The sequence below is a fragment of the Xiphias gladius genome, chromosome 13 (genome assembly GCF_016859285.1).
Source record: "Xiphias gladius isolate SHS-SW01 ecotype Sanya breed wild chromosome 13, ASM1685928v1, whole genome shotgun sequence".
NCBI classification, from domain to species: domain Eukaryota; kingdom Metazoa; phylum Chordata; class Actinopteri; order Istiophoriformes; family Xiphiidae; genus Xiphias; species Xiphias gladius.
In genome coordinates, this window is record NC_053412.1 from 10564329 (window position 1) to 10586819 (window position 22491).

The following is a 22491-nucleotide window of genomic DNA, read 5'->3' on the forward strand; positions in this document are numbered from 1 at the left end:
GCGAGGAGCGAAAAATTGGTGTGACGTATGGCTTCAGAGTTCTGGACCAGCTGAGTCGGGATAAAGGAGAACTGCTAAGGCAGGTGAACGAGGGGTTACTGTCGTTGTAATAAAATCATCAATGACTTCTACCAAATCTTTGGGCTTAAGGAAGGGTCTGATCTTTGCAGTGTTGCCCAGTTAGAAAAAAAAAAACGGAGATTCCACATGGAACTGGTTAAATTGGATTTAACGTATCACGTGGCCAAGGGACAGCATGTACACAGAGAACAGCACCGCGATAAGAACCGACCCCTGTGGCACACCATAAAATGAAATGGGCTGATGTGTGGTGATGATGGATTGCCATGACATTTTAGACGGACATTCATGTTCCCCTCTGGACGTACTTAGGTGATCACTTAACTTTTAAGCTAGCACCCTCATCAGGTCTAAACTTCCAATTTGTCTTTATTGCTAATTAGCAAATAGTAGCATGCTAACATTCTAAGCTAAGGTGGTAAACATCAGCTTGTTAGCCTTGTCATTGCGAGCATGTTCGCGTGATGACATTAGCATTTAGCTGAAGGCACCACTGTGCGTGAGTATAGCCTCACGGAGCTTCTAGCATGACTGCGGACTCTCCAGTCTTGTTTAGATTCCAACAATAGTTTCAGTTGTATCTCCGGAACCGCTTGGCATTGTGAGTATATTTTTAATCGTAGGTTCCCATTTTCCCCCTGTTGCTGTAGAACTGGTGTATATGATAACCACCGGCCCTGAAAAGCAAAATCATGTTAAAAAGATGTCTGACCGCAGGTTACACACTGTCAACATGACTTCATCATGTCTGCCTTTGCCACTTGCAAAAGGTTGAACCCCCCGGCTCGCAGTGCTGCATCAGTGTCACCACACGCTAAGATATACACACAGACACACACTGAATGCCTGCTCTGCTACCCTCTCTCTTTCACCCTCTCTCTGCCATGTTTGTTTACAATGCTCAAGGTCATAGTCCCAGACACACATATCTGATTTTGAGATTCTTCATTCATAGGTATTAACTACTGGTGTCTCCCGATGTGGTAAGCCATTAAATTTACAAGTCAAATCAGCTGAAGTTGTTCTGATCCACTGGGGAAAGATTTCAGCTCACTACTATTTAAAATAAGCCTGTTTAAAATGATAAACCAACAAAGTATACGGCAGGGTCTGGCTTATTTTACATTAACCTAAGAGTTAGAGAGTTGAATAAAGAAACAACACAAAATCAACCCTAGTCCAACATGCAACAAGTCCAGTTAATGAGGGTAGAGCACATTTAATCCCGATTTACAGTGTGTAAATGGGTTGGATGTGAAATACTGCGGCAGACAAGTAAAGACAAGGTCATAAATGGTTAGCCTGAGCTGGACAGGTACAGCTCTGTTAACATCTGACAGGACTTCACTGTCAAAACGTTACATGGAGGCCGACATTTGTTTCTGCGCTTTCAAGGGTGGTGGTTTCTCCAGTGCCCTTCATCAGGGATTAGGGTCACATGGCGAGACAGGAGCTGATGTTGCAAGTTCTCATGGCTGTCTTGCAGTGGTTCAGTGAAGGTTTCCGCACAGATCTGCAGTAACACCATGTGACATTTTAAATTAGTATATACAGTATGTTTTGATTTTCCAAAATTTATGTAATTAGAGTGATTCGCCTGTAATTCATCCTGTAATAAAATCATACTGATACACAACTTTTCCCTGGTGTCCTTGCAGCAGATGTTTATCCGATGTTTAATTAGAGGGTTGTCATCCCTTTTTCACGGTGGCCGTGACAGCTCAACACAATACAACCAAAGAACGCCTGCGACTGAAGCAAACGGCTGCAGATAGACAAAACACAAACAAAATTTCGGTCCTCCACTTTCTACTCAACTACATTGCAACGGGAAATATTGTACTTTTAAATTATGATGCACTGTTAAAGGTTAAACTACTCAACGGTTTGTTAAGCGGTTAAATTGCCCCACTCTTGAACAGTTGCAACACTAAAATGCTGCTTATACATTTATGCATCAAAATGAACAATAACACTATAATAATAACATAATTTCTCATGTTTAGTTAGGCAATCTGAAACCAGTGTTGGAATGGCAGACTCTGACACTACCAGTAAAAACTACTATATATAGAGATAATCATAGAATGTAAATCATTGAATGGCTATTGCAGAGACAATGCCAGCCATAAATATTAGCAAACACGGGGTTAAATTTCATGAAAATCTCAAGGATTATGACTTGAAGTGCATTTTTCTGTTAATACTTCTGTTCTTTAAAATTTAAAATGCGGGACATGTACTTGTTTACTTGAGTATTTTAACAGTGTGGTATTACTCCTTTTACTTAAGTAAAGGGTCTGATCCCTCCCTCCACCACTGGTGTTGTCTGCATTTGGTTGTGTTTTCTCTGTACGTGCACCGCTTTTCATTATCCTCCATATGCGTTGTGGAATGCGTGAAGATGTTTTCTTCCGGTGCTTGTGTTTCTATTTGCATGCGTTTTCTTAAGTGGCAGTACTTTGGGCCCTCAGGGCCAACCATACTTCTTGTGCCCTTCTAAAATTTCCCTCAAAGACATTAAACAAAAGCACACAGAAAACAGTCTTCAGGTTTCAAGTATTACCTGATCACATACAGTTTAAAGTCTGACGGCAGCTGACGATGGACTGATTTGTTTGTCTCGCCATATGGTTGGTGTGTATCACACGGCAGTGCACTAACATGCAGCATTATCAGAAGCATGGCCGCGCCGCAGGGAGGGATCATCTCAGCAGCTCCAGTGCATAATGTGGACAGTGTGTCGTGCATGGCTCACCATAGCTTAAAGGTACAGTTCACTGTACAGATCCTGAGTAAAGGTCATTTCTGCAGTCGTGTAAGAGAGTCGGGAGCATAATGTGCTCTGTATGCCTTCCTGGATACTTATTTTTAGGGTTTTGTTTTGCAGTTGATTATTGCATTGTTCATTTCAGAGAGCGGTAGATGAAGAAAAATGTACAACATGACAGGAGATTTCCAGCTTCGCCAGGACTCTCAGATCCTCAAATTCTAACAGCAGTCTCATTTTCGACCCAGCTCTCATGACTTCTCGTGCTCCTTCTCACCTTCAGACATGAGCAATCCGGCCGGAGCCATGTTCTGGGGAGTTAAAGCTGAGCTGAGCACAAGTTGAAATTGCTTAGAAAGGGGGGTGTGGGGCTTCTGCAGTGCGAACACAGGGCTTCAGCTAAGCCTTGTCTCTGGCCTCTGAAGATTTCTGCACATCGCCTTGAGCTCTAAAGCCTCTACTGTGGATGTGGCGCCTGTGCTCCAATTCCAGGTGCTTAGCTCCCAAAACCACCGTTCTGAAGGGTTATAGGTCCTTTGGGGGAATTTTTGAGCTTGAGGACAAAATCAATAGATGCTTTTATTTCTAATGAGCAAAGGCTGTCTTTATTGAGTGTCTCAAAAGCTTGCACTGTTTGGAAATAATCAATGAAAGGCATTGATAATAGTCGTATTCAGCCGATGTGCTCATAAACCACACGATTAGAATAAGTGCATAGTGGCCTCACTGGAAAAGAAACAAAAGGCGCTAAAGAGGCATTTAAGACAAATCTGTATGCAATAGAGTAATGATCGCTTGCACCCAGCAAGAATTTTAATTTGTTGGAGAATCTAAATTCAAGGCCTGTGGCTCTGCACCTCGTGAAACAAGACATCAAATATGTCCCTGCAGCTGGGGAGCTGGGGGCTGGAGGTGTCGACAGCCATCAGACATTTCTGGTCCATTTCCTGCATAAATTATCCACCCCCCACACCCCAGGGCTGGGGGGGTTGGACTCTGTGTATGTTTGTGCACAGTGACCAATGCAGCTGGTCATTTGATATCACCATAGTGATCCTGCCCCTCAGGCGTTTGGTTCTGACTTTGAAAAGACCCCTCATGGTCGGAGACAAATATTTAGCCATGTATTTAGCTGCTCTTATCACCAGGTTAAGCTACTTGTTAAATCCGACTTTAACCTGGATGCATTAAGGTTGAAAATAACAATAACCGACATCTTGAATTCATTTCTGTTGATTTCGGAAGTCTACTGGATGCAGTTATGGAGCCACGTACCTGGACATTCACCTTAATAATCCTCAAAATTTAAACCCTTAATTTTTGCTAATTGACGCATGCATGATGACCCGACAGATACGCGAAGAAAACACATTTTCAGCACCGACTTACAATCTGTCCGAAGGGTTAGACATAAATCCAAATCCAGAGTTTTATGACTGAAGAATTCATGGATCCGTTTCTGAAACCAGAGCTCCCAAAGGGGAATGAATGAATAAACCGCGTGGTAATGTTGGGCCTTAATGTATTCTGCCCGTAAGAACTTATGTAAACGTCTCCATACCGTTGAGACTTGTGAAAATAAATATGCAGTCCTCTGGAATATTAAGGCTATGTATATATACGCATGGGTTTATACCTCCAGCTGTAGGATTGAGGTGTGTCTCTACATGTAAATACTGGTGAATCGTTTGGAACCATTTAGTGCCATTTTTGAATAAACATTGCGCAGACTTCAACTTTACGCGCCGGCTTTGCCATGCTCTTCTTGCCAAGCCAATCGAAATCAAACACAGCACTTCCTGTGAAGCGCTTAGAAGTAAAAGCCTCCTTGATAAAGACGCTGCCAATCGGCTTTGTATGTCGCATAATTTAGTTGTCAGTCTGAGGCGGTGGTGGAAGAAGTATTCAGATTACTCAAGTATCATAAAAATAGTTAATTTCAAGTAAAAATCCTGCAATCACAAATGTACCTTAATGAAAAAAATAAGAGGAATTAATTTCTTAACCTGTCAAAAATACTCATTATGCAGAACTACCTCTGTTGTATCCTTAAATCTTTATTATCAGTGCACGGTGCCTTATTGTAGTTGCAGGAGTGTAATATGGGCAGTTAAATATACCAATGCATCATATTTTTCTATGTAAAAAAATACTCTGAAAGAACTAGCCCAACTAATAATAGCTGTCAAATGAATGTAGTGGAGTAGTGGGGTATTTCCCTCTGAAATGTAGTGGACTAGGAGTATTAAGCCGCATAAGATGGACAGTGGCAGAAGAAGTATTCAGAATCTCTTACTTGAGTAAAAGTACTAATACCACAGTGTAGAAATACTCTGTTAAACACTCTCTTATATTTTCTATGTTGGTAAACCAAATCGTCCGTAAGATACTGTTTTAATTTGTAGGCCCCACCGCCTACCTTCCGGTCTTATTCTCGCTCACTTTGAAAGCTGGAAGCAGCTGGATGCGGCTGTCCGCGCGCTCCCATCCATCCAGCCCAGACGCGCCCCCGCTCCCTGGTCACAGCCGCTGCCCAGGGGCTTGGAGCCACTATCTAGAGCAGCCGGACCGAGGGATGCGCACTTAATGAACTTAGTCCTTTGTTTTTTATCGTCCTGAAAGCCCGTCCGTCCTCTGTCACGATTCCCCTTCAGAGCGGCTCCACGGCTCTTCTGTCATCCATTTGTCCCCCACCCGCGCGGAGGAAGAGGTCGGTGGTCTTTCTGGTGACCGCCGTCGCGATGGTTTTGCTGGCTCTGGCCATTGCTGTCCCGCTACTGCTGCTCCGCACCTCGGAAACCTCCGCTCATTACTACGAGATGATGGGCACCTGTCGGATGGTCTGCGACCCGTACAGCCCCAAACCGGCGGGGGCCACCGCCATGGAGGTGATCCAGAACGTGAACGGTGTCGCTCCGCTGCCGCCGATGGCGCAAGGGAGTCGCGGGGAGCCGGGGCGACCGGGCAAACCGGGATCCAGGGGCCCGCCGGGAGAACCGGGACCCCCGGGTCCGAGGGGGCCACCGGGAGAGCGCGGGGACAGTAAGCTCGCCTTCCCCGCGTTAGCCGGCGCCGTGGGGACTGAGAACGGAGAAACGGACGGTGTCAACTCCACGACGAACAGTTTCAGGATCGCTTTTTACGTCGGTCTGAAGAATCCACACGAGGGATACGAGGTGTTAAAGTTCGACGACGTGATTACAAACTTGGGAAACCACTACGATCCGAGCACCGGGAAGTTCACGTGCCATGTGTCCGGGATCTATTTCTTCACCTACCATGTGCTGATGCGGGGAGGAGACGGGACCAGCATGTGGGCCGACCTGTGCAAAAACGGACAGGTACAGCTATAGTTTAGCACGAACAGTGACGACCACTGTACCGTTTTATACGAAATTCCAACGCAGTTTCACTTGTTGGTGGAAACATTTAACTCATTATTAACAACAGCGCTTTACATTAAGAATAAATGACAGCAAACAAACAGATTTCATTCCATTTGGTTGAAGATAAAAAGAGGTTAGACTAATATTCCATAGCACGTTCGCCAATATGTAAAAATGCGCATTTTACGCGCAAGATGTGCAAAACATCGCCTAAGGCTTGATCTTTTATTCACCTTAACGCGATTTACATAACTGCCTATTCTTACAATTCATATCTTTAATGAATTCAAGGTAACATCTGTGATATGTCTGGTCAAATCCAAGCATGTCTGCATGCTCTGTTTGGCAGTGGCACTCATGCGTAAATCCTGTTTGGATGAGGGTTTACTCTCAGATGTTCTTAGCTCCAGCTGGACGAAGGGTCGGACATTAGTCTTAACATTACCACTGTTAATTATAGATGCTGAAAGGGGGTTAAATTCAAATGCAGATTAAGGGTTTAGGTCAACTTTTATTTGATTCTATTCTATTCAATGGTCCTGTTCTGTGATTTCCACTAGGTAGTTTAGAATTAGACACGTACTCCTTTCACACACCAGATGCTACTTTTATGGCTGCGCCACTGCTGTTTCTCTTTGCCCCTCAGGTACACATGATCTTTTCTACTCAGTTTCTATTTCCGTTACATTCCTCCTTATTAGCTCACGCTTAATACAGGGAGTCGTGTCCCTGTATTTCTCCAGGTTCGGGCCAGTGCCATCGCTCAGGATGCAGACCAGAACTACGACTATGCCAGCAACAGTGCCGTGCTGCACTTGGACTCTGGAGATGAGGTCTACGTCAAACTGGACGGCGGCAAAGCCCATGGAGGCAACAACAACAAGTACAGCACCTTTTCTGGCTTTATCTTATACCCCGACTAAACACATCACAACAGGTCCATGGACAGTAATCATCACTGAAAATTGTTTCCAGCAAAGTATGTGGTCTAATTTGTTTCTCTTCTGTTGAAGATAGGTGCCAGAACATGACTGTATGGTCTGTTTATTTAGTGAGACATCTTTTCATTTGTATTTGATTTAACTTAAGGTCAGCTGGAGGCTGCCGTCATCAGACAATATGTAGTATCAGCAATATGTTATTTAAGTTTCTTTGAGTTAAGGTGAAGCCTTACTGGCTGCTCACAGGCATAGCGGTTCGTATAGTACAGTATGTAATATTTTGACGCAAATGCATTGAAATCAAGGAAATGAATTAACATCAGATTAGCAGTTTTGGGAGTATGAATTAGCCAGCAGTGTCAAGCCTTAAGGCCTGGTCAAACCAGCGTTGAAAACAGGGAACTTTTGCTGCAAAAATCGGCAGATTTCAGTGAAATTGGCACAATCAGTGGATTTACACACAGGGACAAAGTTAATCTGCACACACTTTATACATCAAGCTCAGTTTTGGTGAACTTCAACCCAAAAATTTGCAGCCTTAACCAACTGCAAACCATCTTGGAAGAGTCCAAAATGGAGGAAGCTAACGTAGCTCATTAGCTGTGATGAAACATCCAGTTTTATTCAACCTCTTATGTTGGGAGTATAAACTGTTCTTCATAGTAACCACACACGAGTCAGTGGTACAGATATTCTTTTGGAGAAATTGAATTTCCCATTAGCGACTAAGCTAACAAGCTTATAACTAAGAGTTAGCAAGCTAGCTAGCTTGGAGAGCTATTTTCCCGCCTTTAGTAAATGAAATGATGTACAAACTTGAGAACTAAATGCCAAGGAGGCGTAGACATCCCAGTATAGAGACAACAGAAAGAAGCTACTTTGACTGACTAGAGCTAGCATGTTTTTTTTTTAAATTTTACTAGTGCTAGCATGTTCCCGGTGTTTACTCTAGTTTACAAACTAGCCTACTACAAATGTTCACTGTGCCAATTTCTGGTGTGACCAGGCCTTTGCCTTGGTAGCTAAAATACATCTAAGCCCCTTGATATTACTTGTTTTGAAAGCCCAGTGTCCAATTTTATTTCTTATTCTCCCAAAAGTAAGCACATTATCAGAATTAATTGCAAAATACGAACAACATAAACAGGCATACAGTGCATCCTTATGCCCATGATTCAAATGCAATGCACCTTAACTTGATGAGCTGCACCTGTTTTGGAACATGTGATCGACTGAAATGGTCTGATGACGTCAGTGGAAAGTGCCAAAGCCGACAGACGTCACATGGGAAACGCATTAGGTGAGACACAAAAAGTTCTAAGCTAGTACTTTGATTGTGTGTGTTTCACAAAATGACCCAATAACTTACAAATGAAACTTACCAATGGATGTCTTGAATTAATACTGAATCTGTTCTATTTTGTTCTCATATATGCCAATAAATATTGTTTGACAAAACGTTTGCACTGTGTGAAAATCTCTTCATCAGGGCAAGAGGAAGAAAGAAGGTACAGAGGAAGCTTTCAGACATGAGCAAATGATTTTCGCATACAAAAGTATGGAACAGTTGTCATTTATATGCTCTCAGACAATTGGTGTTTGTTTTGTCAGAGGTACATTTCTACGAGCAATCTGCTGTTTAGTGGCCTGAAATTTGTCTGTGCATATTTTTTGCCTGAAAACTGTCGCCTGTCTGAATGCGTTGTATTGCGCTGTAACCTATAAACCTGCCTCTCTACGGTGTCTCCTACAGGTTCCAGGTGCCTCCCTGAATGTCCTTTGCTCTGCTGTAGCTTGCAGTCATTTTTTAGTCAGTGAACCTTAGATGCCGTTCTGCTCCCCAGCACTTAGTCGGGTGGGGCTGTTTTTTGTACTGCGAGCCACTATAGCTGCGTGTGTATATATTATATAATATATATATATATATATATATATATATATATATATATATATTATATAATATATAATATATATATATTTATATTTATATATATATATTTGTTGAATACATTGCCAACCTCACATTATATTGTATTAATAACATCACATGCTGTTTATTGTAAAAATAATCAGCAGACTAATCGATAATTATCAATGGTTTTAGCCCTAGCGCTAAGTTAATACATAAAAATACTGTATAAGACTAAATTTAAGAATATGTAATTTTTTATAATAGGTACATTTCTCCTGTGCTTATTCGATAGAATAAGCCTGTGTATCTTCTTTCGCTTCTAATGAACTTGTACTGAGATTTGCAAATACTGTACCCAACTCAAATATTGCTGTAAGCCTTCATTAGGATGGTGGCTGTTTTGTGTGTGCGTCATTTTCTACTCCTGCCCATGCCCTCAGGAACACACAGACGCAGCTGTTTACACACCATCCTTGTCAATTTAAATGGAAATCATGGAAAACAAATATTAGCATGTCTGGTTAGATAAACCTCTATTAAGGTGTTGGCAGATTTTCCTGCACTCTGCAAACTAACTTTGTCCTCCCTTCAGAAGGGACTGTGTTATTCTTTAGCTGTTCAAGGAAAAAACAAACTGGGAGACTGTTGTCGCCACATTTTTATGACAAAAATGGTACAGTTTGTGTGCATATATAGAAAAAATTACAAGCAATTTCTGTGTGAAGAAAACGTGTGTAAGCCTAACACATAACGTACTCCCAATTAGCCTTAGTGGTCTGCAGTTTCTGTCTTCATCGGCTGGTTTTTAGTTTGGTTCATTGACAACATTGTAACCATTTTGGACTTGACCCCCATATGCAAATGTTAGCAAAACGTCTATATTTAACACATTTCTCAAGTATTGAAAAATGCTCTCAATTTTTAAAAAAAGTTTAACAAGTCTCTTAAAGGAAAATTGCAGCTTATTTCAACCCTGTGTCTTTCCCTGAAATGTGGCTATGGTGGCTCCATGGGTTGCGCTAACTTTGCGCTAACCACCTCTGTTGTAGAGATCGGGGAAACGACACTTGTGCAGAACAACATATATCAGGGCAAGTTGTGCAAGCCTCCCACAGCTTTCAAAATGAACATTACTTTTATTATTTTAACTCTTTCAAACAGCTGTCTGTCCGACACAAAGTAAACACAGAAAGTAGTTACCTGGAATGGGCGACTTGCCGGCTTACCTACCGGGATGTAGATCCCTATCGCTGTAAATCCCGATCGTTGTTTCCCTGAACCTATACAGCAGAGGTGGACTGTTCAAAGTTAGCATGGCCCATACAGCCGGAATGGCCACACTTATGAGAGACACACCAGGCCGAAAGAGTGGCACTAACTTCTCCTGATATGTTTTCTCTGATGTACCTGCCAGACCGTGCCAGTAGCAGACTTTCCTCCCTGCTCCAGTTTAGTTTTCTTTTTGCTTCCATTTCAGCCAATTTGTAGCCAATCGCTATTTATTAATCCCTATTTATAAAGTATAGTAAATATTAGATTGTTGTTGATTTCACATTTTGCAGATATTATTCCCGAATATCATATCACTGAGTAAAAAACTGAAGTATTTTTTAGTGAACAGTAGGAACTATGTGGGGCCTATGTAGAGTGAACTGTCCCTGGTAAGCTCTTCCTTTTTTAAGTGTAATTTTGAGGTTCGATAAATAAAGGCGAAGAAATTATGTCCTCAAAAAGATGGCGAAGGTTTTAAGGTGACATTCCGTAGAGGTTTATTAAAGTATTTAGTATTATTACGCTATAACCAGGCTGGATTCACTCACTGTTTGAGATGATCATTGCTCAGGGAGGTTTAGAAATGTGAACCGGAGTGATGATGTCACCAGCAGAGGCCTCTTAAACTTTTTAAAGCTCAAAGCATGATGGCCTTATAAAGTCTCTCAGCCCCCACTGCAGACACATTTAGGATGAAAAGTGGAGCTGCTGACACCAACTGAGACATCAGCAGCAGTATGTGTCACTGACTTCCAGATGGATGCTCTCACACACACACACACACACACAGTCACATATATAACAACACGATAGATGATCAGGCTGCTCCATCCCCCTAGTCTGGGGTGACTGTGAGAGATTGCTGACTGACAGACGGAGTAGTGAAATTCTCTGATGGATGAGATAAGTGGGACAAGGCCTCACACACACACTCTCACACACACACACACACACACACACACACACACACACACACACACACACACACACACACACACACACACACACACACACACACACACACACACACACACACACACACACACACACACACACACTTTGTGTTCAGGGAAATTTGGCTTGACAGGCAGCTGAGCAACAGGCATCGTATTGGAGTAGTGATAGCATGTGTTGCCCGGCACTCTGCTGCTGAGCTTTGCCAGGTTTTGTGTGTGTGTGTGTGTGTGTGTCTTTGTCTATGTGTGTGCGTTTTGCCTGTTTTGCCTGTCACCTTCATTAACTATGATTTTTTTAATTAAATCCTGTGAGTCTAATCTAATAATAGAGTTTACAATGCCAAAAAAGACCCGCCTGCTGCCCACAAGCGCGTCTCCAGCAGCAAAACGCAGTCTGCCTCAGATGATTTCCGCGAGTGTCTGATTGCCGAATCGCCATGAAAAATGGCAGACAACAAAGCTCTCCGCACAGGCAGCCAATCATCAGGACATTTTTAAAAACCTCTCCTCATTCTTTCACTCCACCGACTTTATCCCCGCGATGATTGATCCACGTTCATGCCTGAGATGCAAATGCCGGCGTGGCATGAGGAAAATATAAAGAGGGACATCTGAAGGGACCTGCAGAGAGGATGAAAGCTGAGAATTTTCACTTTAATTGACACCTAAAAAAACCCTCTGCTTATCTTCAAGCTGGCGTGCCCACAATCGACGCAGCCGGGGGGAGAAGAAGATCCTCATTGGAAAACTAAATGCAAACTAAATTCAACTGAAGAGACGGCACATTAAAGATGTAACTGTGTGCAGTGGGACAATAACTGTTTGATTGCTTAGGAGAGTAAACTTTATTGGACCATTTGTTTAAGGGATATATTAAGTTTTTAGGAACTGTTTGAGAATTATTAGAAGGGGGAAAGGGGGAGAGTATTGTACATTTTTTTAAAAATTCAAATGACAAATGTTTTCGCATGATAACATATCACTGAGTAAAATATTATGATTTTATTTAAGAGTGAACAGTGGGAGTTGTGTAAGGTAAATTGTCTTTGACTGGCTACTGCCGATCAAAACACACGTGAGTAATCATGTGATCATTTTAGAGCTGCTCCTATAGGTTACTCCCTTTTCTTTTTGCTGAATTAACAGCAGCGTGACTTTTTGGTAGAGCAGAGAAGGGTGTTTTATTATACTCACTTGGCTCATAAAGGTGTACTTTGGCACATGCTGAGGACAGCAGTGTCGTCTCTATAACGCGGCTGGAGTCTGGTTGCCACAGTAAGGACGCAGCTCCAGCACATAACTCCTTTCTAAAACCGCAACTTGATGTTTTTCCAGTGCAGTTTTTCGTACAAATTAAACAACCAAAACATAACGTATTAATTTGTGAGCTTTAGATGAGTCGGTAGGTGATTTTACTATTGGACTGAACCAGGCTAGCTGTTTTCCCCTTGTTTCCAGTCCTCATGCTAAGGTAAGCTAATCGTCAGCTGACCCTAGCTTCATATTTACTGTACAGAAAATGTATGAGCTGTATGAGAGTAGTAAAGATCTTCCTCTATCAAATAAGCATTTTCCCCAAGCTATGCTTTTAAAGATAGCCTATACTGTAAAAACAAGTTCAGCATCACAAGCTGCCAACCTGCTCTTCTAAGCGAAGTCAAATTAAGCATGTTGACGTTTGCTGTTTGCAGACTCACGGATTTTAAACGTTATATAATCAGTCCAAGAGTGCAAGCGATCTGAACACACACTTTACAGTTAGCTGAACAGACCATCACCCTTGGAGCTTCATTTTTTTGAGAAAAATATTGTGCTTTTTACGTCATTACATTTATTTCACGCCTAAATTTACTAGGTAGTTTGCAGATTTACACACAAAACGTGATCAGTTTATAAAGTATTACTCACTGTTACAGATCAAACAACCCAACAGTTCATAAAGTAGTTAGAATTAGCTCCAACTCGACAAGCTACGACATTTAAATGCTCCTTACATGTTAATGCAGCAGCAGTAATAATCCAATAAAATAATATAATACAACGCAGACAGAAGGCTGTTCTGCATAATGAGTACGTTCACTTTTGATATTCTAAGTACATTTAGCTGCAACACTTCTGATCTTCTAATCAAGTAAAAAACTGATTTCAGGACTTTTACTTGTGATGGAGTATTTTTAAATTGTGGTATTGCTATCTGATCTAAATACTTCTTTCATCACTGTTAAGAATCAAGAGTGGCCACGCGTTTCTTTTTCTAAAATTCATTGATGTCAATAATATACTATGGCCTTCACAGTCACCAGATCTCAACCCAGTTGAACACCTATGGGAGATTTTGGACTGACGTGTTGGACGGCGCTCACCACCAACATCATCAAAATACCAAATGAGGGAATATCTTTTAGAAGAATGGTGTTCATCCCTCCAGCAGATTTCCAGAGTTGTAGAATCAGTGTTTTAGTCCTAAATGGGAAATGGTTAAAGACTGCTTCATGTCTTATAATATAAAACCTTTGGTTTACTGCTCATTTTTTATGTCTTTCTCATTGTGACAGCGACAACGAAGTCTGTCCCAAAGGTCTCCAAAGTGAACCTAAACAATACACAGCAAAATAAATAATGAGGCTGAGAGACTCAAGGGTTTTTTTGCCTCCGTGGAATGTTTTCTCAGTATTACGATTTATATGTTGGATAATGATTCAACCAAATGCTGACTCACTTCATCTGTCAGTCCGCACTTTGAAAACTACAGCTCCCCTGCAGTTTATTCGGCCAAATAAGGGGAAAGAGAAATGACACAGAGAGAACGGGGTGAAACAGAAAGTAGTGACTGAACATCTTTTTTTCTCATGGAGGGTAAATAAAAGAAAAGAATAAAGGCAAATGCATGTAAATGCAAACTCAGGGTTAAGCTCATTTGACAAATAACATTGTGTGGGTCATTGTGGCTGTTTTTTGCAAAGACAATTAACTTCCACTTTTGTGAACACATCTTCCGTCAAATGCTGCACAACACTGTAAATACTTGCACGTGTGTTTATCCATTCTTGTCTCGGGCTTAGTGTGCAGTGTGTCAGCCGCCTCATTTATTATTTTTAACCTCTTTTCATCATCAGTCACCTGCACCACTTACACCTCGGAGTTTGAGCAATCGTATCGATGTGCCCAGGGTCGCTGAAACAGTGGTGTCATGGTGTCACAGCTTAGTATTGTTGTTAAAACACATGAATGGACAGAAACCTTCAAGGCTGCAGTGGCAGCTGGTAGACACTGCTTTTCACTGATATAAAGCTGCTATTTGAAACATTTTAACATCATTGTGAGAGCTATTCTGGGAATGCAACAATTTTTAATAACCAACTGATCATTTAAGTAATTTGCAATGCAAAAAAACATAAAATAACATACAAAGTTTTCTGCTTTCAGCTTCACATGTGATCATTTGTGGTTTTCTCTGTCCTCTGTTGTCTTTAAGTAATTGTCTTTGACTTTTGAACTGTTGTTTCACACAAAACAAGACATTTGAACATTCCAACTTGGGCTTTGGGGAATGGTGATGGCATTTTTTTTTACTATTTTCTGACATTTTATAGCTCAAACAATTAAGCAGCTAATCAACTCAGCAGATTAATTTATAATTAAAACAGTCATGGGTTGCAGCCATAATATGCCTGTCTTAGCAGAAGTAAAACAGAGGACATTCCATAACCATAGTGAAAATGATTATATTTGACCCTGATGCAAGGCAAAAAATCTTCTCTATACGCAATATGGTCATTTAAGGCTATAAAAAGGCTCTTACCTTTGCACTCAGTGTTTGTGAGCGCTTTGACTTTATGAAGATAACTCTCACTGTAATGTTTTGTCACACTCATGAAGCTACCACTTGAGCATGATGTCCTATTTCAAACTTAATGTAGCTGCTATGAACTGATATTGAAACGTGAATTGGTTATTTACAGCACAACTTATCTAAACCAGCTGCTGCTGAAGGCCATAGCTGGCACAAACGAGCTACGGAGCTATTCTTTCTGGGAGGACAGTCTCCTTCAAATTCAACGTTCAGGCAAGAGAGGTATCAATCTTTGCATCTACCTCTCAGTATTAAAGCAAATAAGAGTATTTCTCAGAATGTCAAACTATTCCTTTAAGCCTAACCCTCTCCTCTACACTCCTTAGCCAAATTTAAACTTGATCCAAATTCTAATCTTAAAACTAATTTTAACTATAAATTCAACTTTTCCCTAAATGTAATCCTTAATCTCACTTTTAGACCATAAACCCAAGCTTTACTCTATCAAGTCGAAGGCAAGTTTCTATCTTTGTGAGGACTTTTGATCCCGACATGCGCAAATACAAGAACTCACACATCGTGCGCACAGATGATTTGCAGGCAGGCAGGAAAATGGCATAACTGTCAGAAACCCATCTCTGTCTTGTTCTCAGGGCCGGGCCATAATGAGAGGCTAAAGGAGACTATGAAGAGATCAATCACACACACACAAACCCACACAAACACATACACATTTTATCCCTCATCCCATCAACCATCATCCACCTCTCCCTGCTGACTGCCTTCTCCTCCTCCACTTCCGCTTGCCCATTCATTTTGTCATTATTTATGTCCTGTCTTCTCCCTCAGCTTGTCATGACAGACAGGAGTTTTAGAAGCTATAAAATAGTTCCACCATTCACCTCCTGCCTAATTTGAAGCTCTTTGATGTCTTTCTGTTAATATGAAGCCAACAGCCTCGTTTTGTGCTAAAATTCAGTCCAATATAAGATTATAGACACTAATGTTCCTTTGGTGATCCTTCAACTTTTTCTCTATTGCAAAATTTTAGTGGTAGCATTTACTTTTGCTTTATTATCATTTCCCTTGGACAACTCAAACAGTGTAAAATGGCCGTCGTCAGCTTTCAAATCTGATAATGACTTATCCAGGATATCTTTAATTTATCACCATGTCTCTTAGGAGGTTTTCGGAATCCCATGTCATGCAATCTGTCATTTCTTAATATATGGGAGTAAAGGTTAAGGAAATAAGTCAATGGAGCAGGTGGCTCTTATTGTAACAAAGCCAATGAGGACTATATCTTTCATTTCTCCTCTAGCTGATGACAGTGACAGGCTGAGGATGCCAGATGAGAGAGACAATCCTCAGAGAGTCGACTGAAAGGTTAGAGAGGCCCCAGGCAGCATGGCTGATGAGGACACACAAACACACACACGCACACAGACACAAGTGAACACACAGTGAGACCCCTTCAGTCACGCATACATACAATGATGCATTCACTGCAGGATGTGGTTGATGTGTGTCATGAAACAGGTTGTTTAAAGGGGGGAAACAAAAACGCCGATGCTGATTATTAGGACAGTTTCAAAATGTTTAAAAATGGGAAAATGAAATAATAACAATAATCGTGTGTTCAGGACATGAAAAGCCACACAAGAGGAGATGTTGGCTCTATGATGGCCTCCATAGATGGAAGTCAAATATAACAGTTCTCTTATCTGCCCTAATGGTACAACAAGACTAAGAGTACAATCATGCAAGCAGCCATATGACACTGTACCTAGACAAAGCATTGCTTTGAGCTAAATGCTAATGTCAGCATGCTAACATGCTCACAATGACACAATGGTGACACTACTATGCTGATGTTTAGCAGGTGTAATTCTTTGGGAATGTCATTCGTTTTGCAGGTGTTTGGCCATAAGACAAAGTTTTGAGCAAATTCAATTTTTACCTGATGATGGCACTAGTTGAGGGCTCACCAAGATTCGACAAGTCATCCGGAGGGGAACATGAACATCTGTACCAAATTTCATGTCAATCGATCCAACATGTTGGATGGATTGACAGTTCGAGACATTTCACCGAACACTGAAAACTACAACTGTCAACGTCACGGTGGCACGAAAGGAAAAAGTCAGGGGACCACCAAAGTCGGTAGGATTCATCCTCTGGGCATCATGAATGTCTATACTAAATTTCATGGCCATCCATCCAATTGTTGTAGAGATATTTCAGTCTTGACCAACGTGGTGGATATACCAACTGACATAGCCATCATTAATAACAAGGCCGAAGGGAAACGCATATAGGCGGTGTGTGACACGTGTCGAAAAGCCCACACACCGTTGGTGCATTGACACGCGTCGAAGCAGATCGATGCCATTGTCCAATTTTCCCAGCATCAACGTGCACCACTTCTGAAGAGACGCAGCAATCCGCTCCCCAGGCTGAAACAACTCAGCAACCAAACCTTCACTTCCTCTTCTTCTGTGGTTCTCTAGCAGTTACAGTCGCAATGGATGAAGAGAAACTGTCGAATGGGAAAATGCCCTTGATGTGTTGCCCTTAAGCGCGCACAGCTTTGAGCTAAATGCTATCGTCAGCATGCTAGAATGCCCACGACGACAATGTAATACCGTTGACACTGACCAACGCTGCTGTATAGAGACAAAAAATTCAATATACATTTCTACTTTATAGCAACATCCCGCAGCAATGTAGACGGGTAATTTTGTAGACAAGCCAAGCAAAGTGTCTGCATCGATTTAATTTGCCGGTTACTAAATGGGGCCCATTTATCATCACCTTCAGCTTTCACAAACTTCTCAGCAAGACGTAATAAGACTAAGGGGCAATTTGTCCCCCACTTCTCATTAGGACTCTTAAGAGATCCTCCAAAGCTTAATTATTTATCTGCATTAATATCTCTTCAATTATTGATGATAGGTGAGTGGGTGTGCATGTGAGCGAAGGCCAAAGATCAGCCCTCCTTTACCTCAGCCTCCCTCCTGATTAATGGATGAGGGAGAGGAGCCCTTCATCTATTATTACTGCGGAGAGCCTGGACCTTGGAAAGAGAGATAGACAGAGAGGAGGAGGGAAAGAGAGAGAGAGTGAGAGAGAGAGAGATGGGAAACTCTGTGAATAATAATCATCATTTAGTATCCAAACATGTCCTCTGTACATTGCTGGCATTTCAATATTTGAAGGGTCTTGTATGGGAGACAGTGATGGGACTGAAATTGTAAATTTGCCCGTTTGCCCTCGCATCACCGCAAAGCTACTTAAATTTGACACTTGTGGCACAACGTTGAAAAATATCAAACAATGAAAGATTGGAAAACCGTAGATTTATTCACTATTTTGAAGAAGGTGATAATCAGATGTTTGCTTCAACAGTTTTGATCTTCGAATTAGATTTCAGAATCAGCAAATGATGATAAACGTACGTAAATGTATTCTTTTGTCTTGATGTTTCCGTCTTGTGCTGCTGTTTATTGCTGTTTTTGTAGACTGCTTTTACAACCTCACAACTGCACTTTTTATGTCTTAGACAAGTTGATAAATTTGATTTTATAACTCTGATATTTTTAAACAAACACAAGTTATTTTTTTAGCCATTTTAAATAAAAAACAGCCTTTGCATTTGGCTTTACTGGCTTTGATGACTTTTATGAAAGAAGAGATATATTCATAACCACTGTGGACGGAGCCCATCCATCTTGCTTGCATGCCACTAATCTTCATTGATTAATGCTCCTTTTGTGTTTCGTAACCCTTGTTTTTGTCTCTCCTTGGTTGTACTGAAATGGGCAGAACGTTTCAACAAGTTTTTCCCCCTGTTTCACTCCGACATCTAGTGGACATGCAGAGTAGTGCAAGGATGCGTTTGTTGCCTTGCTAAAAAGAGCTGATACTGTAGAAACCTTGAACAGGTATATAAAAAAATCTTAATTTGTAGTTGTGCAATTGTTTTTGAAAGAAATGAGTGTCGTCATCGAAAAATGAAAATTAAATTAAATTAAATTAAATTAAATTAAAAATGCATTTGTATGTATTTGCTGTATGTGAAACGTCAAATGAATATTATTCAAAGATATGTTGTTTATCCCAAGAAATGAATATATTTAGGTGTCTTAATGTATAAATATTCATCCTGGATTAGGCTCACATAAAATATTTTTACCTATATAATGAAATAGCTTGCCTGGATATATTCATTTATATTTTAAGTTAAGTTCTAGCTCAATGTGTAGTAGGAGAGTTTTTGATTTGGTGTTGATTTTGTTTTTCTTTTCTTTCTTGTTTACACGCAGAGGTGAAAGAAATATTCAGATCAATAGTAGCAATAACACAATGTAAACATTGTAGGTAAATGCCCTTCATCGAAAATGTCATGTAAGTAGCTGTAATTACCAAAAAAGTACTTAAAGCATCAAAAGTGAAAGTGCTGAACGCAGAAAGTAGTCCATGAGAGTTTCATACTACAATATATTATTATTACTAATCCATTCATGTGTAAGCACCATTGTATTGTTTTACTTGGTTAAGGTGGAGCTAGTTTTTATGCTAACTCACATAATTTAGAATAGTTTAATCTATTGCTGTCAAATAAATGTAGTAAATAGTACACTATTTGCCTCTGAATTGGACTGGAGTCGAAGTACAAAGTGGCAAGAAATGGTAATACTCAAGTAGAGCTCAAGTGCCTAAAATTTGTATTTTAGTGTGGCGCTTGAGTAAATGTATTTAGTCATCATCCACCACTGTATTGAAGAGTATTTTTCTTTTCTGTGCAGGGAATTATTTTTCTAGGAGAAATCACTTTGATGTCGGTGGTTTGGAATGTTTTGAGTTAAGAGAACATGCTGTTTGCCACATGCAGTGTCTGCAGTAACACGCGGGTCAAAGATGCATGCACCACTTACACGTCTGAACCGCTAGATGTCGCCAGAGGGTTGCACTTGGTTTCCGCTTGGAGGTTGCCAGATGTGGCTACTTGAGCCCAGCGGTTCCCACACTGTTTCACGCCAAGACTCCACCGGGCAGCGATTGGCGGCTGCGGCTCAGGACGCAGAGCGCGTCGTCCGCATGTCGAATTGTCCCAGGGCAAGATACCGAACCCCAAATTGCCCCCGATGTATCGTCGGTGTGCGAGTGTGTGTGTGTGTGTGTGTGTGTGTGTGTGTGTGTGTGTGTGTGTGTGTGTGTGTGTGTGTTCGTGTAGAAAGCGCAGTATGTATAGAAAAGAGTGCTGTATGAGTGTGTGTGTGTGAATGGGTGAATGGGGCATGTAGTGTAAAGCGCTTTGAGTGGTCGATGTATAAGTGCAGTCCATTCACCATTTAGAAACCCTTTCTGCACCTTTTAACTGAATTTTGTGAGGTGAGCATTACACTACTGCCCTATAAAGGTATTACACTGTCTGCTTTATGGAAGCTTTAACCGAAAACAATTTTATGAAATCAAACTAATCTTTACTTTGTTGGGAATACATTAAAACTGGTGTATTCTGTAATAAAACGTGTACAGAACCCTGCACGGCTTCCTGTAAGACGTGGTCCCTCTTGGCTGTAACACACTAACATTACCTGAACTGTTCAGCAAACAAAAACTAATAACAGGCTCTGATAAATCTGCCCATTTTGCTCTTTAACCCGAATGGACACGCATGAACCCAGAAACCTGGGTAGATGGGGAGAATCCTTTTCTGTAACAGTCCACTGTTTCACATCTTCCGCCACTAGGTGAAAGCACAGGCACGCAGCTGCAGAGCCGCGAGGCTTTGAGTCCAGCCAAAGCGTCACAACTTTCCTGAGTCTAACACATTATTTTGGCAAATTATTTATCTGTCGGACAATGCGATTCAAATGTTTTAATCTAAAGTCAAAAATTGAAGAAGTAACAGTATCATGATAAACTTTCTCCTCGACAACGCAGGGAGGCATTTTTGTATTTTCAAGCCATTGGTGGGCATGAGCCAATAGCCGGATTAGATTTAGTGACCACGAAAGAAGTTGCAGATCTTTATTGTAATTTTTGTAGCGATCCGTGTATTGTTATAATAAATGCATTTTTTTTGGGAGTGAAAAAAATAATCCACTTTAATCATTTGAGCCCTCATATTTGAGGGCGAAAGTTTTTCATAATATTCTCCATGACGGTGTCTGGAGATTATGAAGCGGTTGTTGTTGTTGTGTATTTTAACATTTTTAAAAATTAAGATTGGACTGAACTATTTCGGTAAATCTGATGCAAACAATAAGCATCTGTTATTTCCTCCTTTAGCGGATTCCCGAATTTGTTTGATTCTTTGTCTTCACTGAGCAGTGAAATAGTTCTTCACAATAAAGCTCACACGGGCCACTTTTTTTGTAGCTACACATCACGTCCGAGTATTGGCCTAACGTGCTTTATTGACTGAAAAAGTACTTTTTTCTTAATGAAAAAAATAATAACTTTAAATGTAGATTCTTTTTTTTTTTTTTAGAAATTTAAAACACATTCTTAAGTAATTTATAATCATAGGAAAAACGATAAAGCAGGCTACAGGGAGGTGATTAAACTCATTCCCAGAGATAATTAGAAGCGAACAGTTTGCATGGTGAGATGATATTGGTTGCTTTCAGCATGGCCTCAGATAGGCTTCAGACTATTTTTATAGGCCTGTAATTTGGACGAGATAACGAGCCAGAATGAAACCAAAAAACAAGAGCAAAAACTGAGATGGAAAAAAGATAGAGACAATAAAAGAAGACAAATGTAGAATGCAGGGTAACGTTTGCACGGCCGTTTTCCTTCCTTTGGCGTTAGGCTACACTGGTTCATTTCGCACCGGAAGGAAGGGATCTACTGGGTGGCCTAAAAAAAACAAAACGTGGAAACACTAGTTTTCTTTTTCTGTATCAGAGAAGCAGTGTAGTCACACACACCCTCGTGGCTTTACTTTCGAACAGAACATCGGCTTTTCCACGCGAAGCTCATCATGACACTGTGTGTGCGTGTGTGTGTGTGTGTGTGTGTGTGTGTGTGTGTGCATGTGTGAGTGCGTGCGTGCGTGCGTGCGCGCGTGTCTGTGTGTGTGTACACCTGCCGCTGAAGCACCTCGGGTCTATAGCCTACTCAATAAAACCGGGGCTGCGATCCGTCGGTGCATTTATCATCCTATTACGGCGACAAATCCGGCCCCCAATACATGAAAGGTAAAATGAATTACCAACGTTAAGCCGTCAATAAAGTCATTTCTGTAAATGGTGTCTCCGAGGGCCCCCGCTATTATTCAACAAGCTTTATCAGCACCTTGGAAATTACGTGGCTTGTAGCGCGGCCTCTGCTTCACTTTGATTAAGGGCCCTGCCAGGGACCGGTGAC

General features: G+C 41.1%; 1 protein-coding gene across 1 annotated transcript; it reads left to right on the forward strand.

Annotated features, from left to right (window-relative positions):
* The first annotated feature begins 5592 nt into the window (after positions 1 to 5592).
* On the forward strand, positions 5593 to 8075 carry LOC120798221 (complement C1q-like protein 2). The gene is made up of 2 exons (XM_040142361.1): positions 5593 to 6192; positions 6981 to 8075. The coding sequence occupies exons 1-2, from the start codon at positions 5593 to 5595 to the stop codon at positions 7158 to 7160; spliced, it is 780 nt and encodes a 259-aa protein (XP_039998295.1). The 3' UTR covers positions 7161 to 8075.
* Positions 8076 to 22491: the final 14416 nt, after the last annotated feature.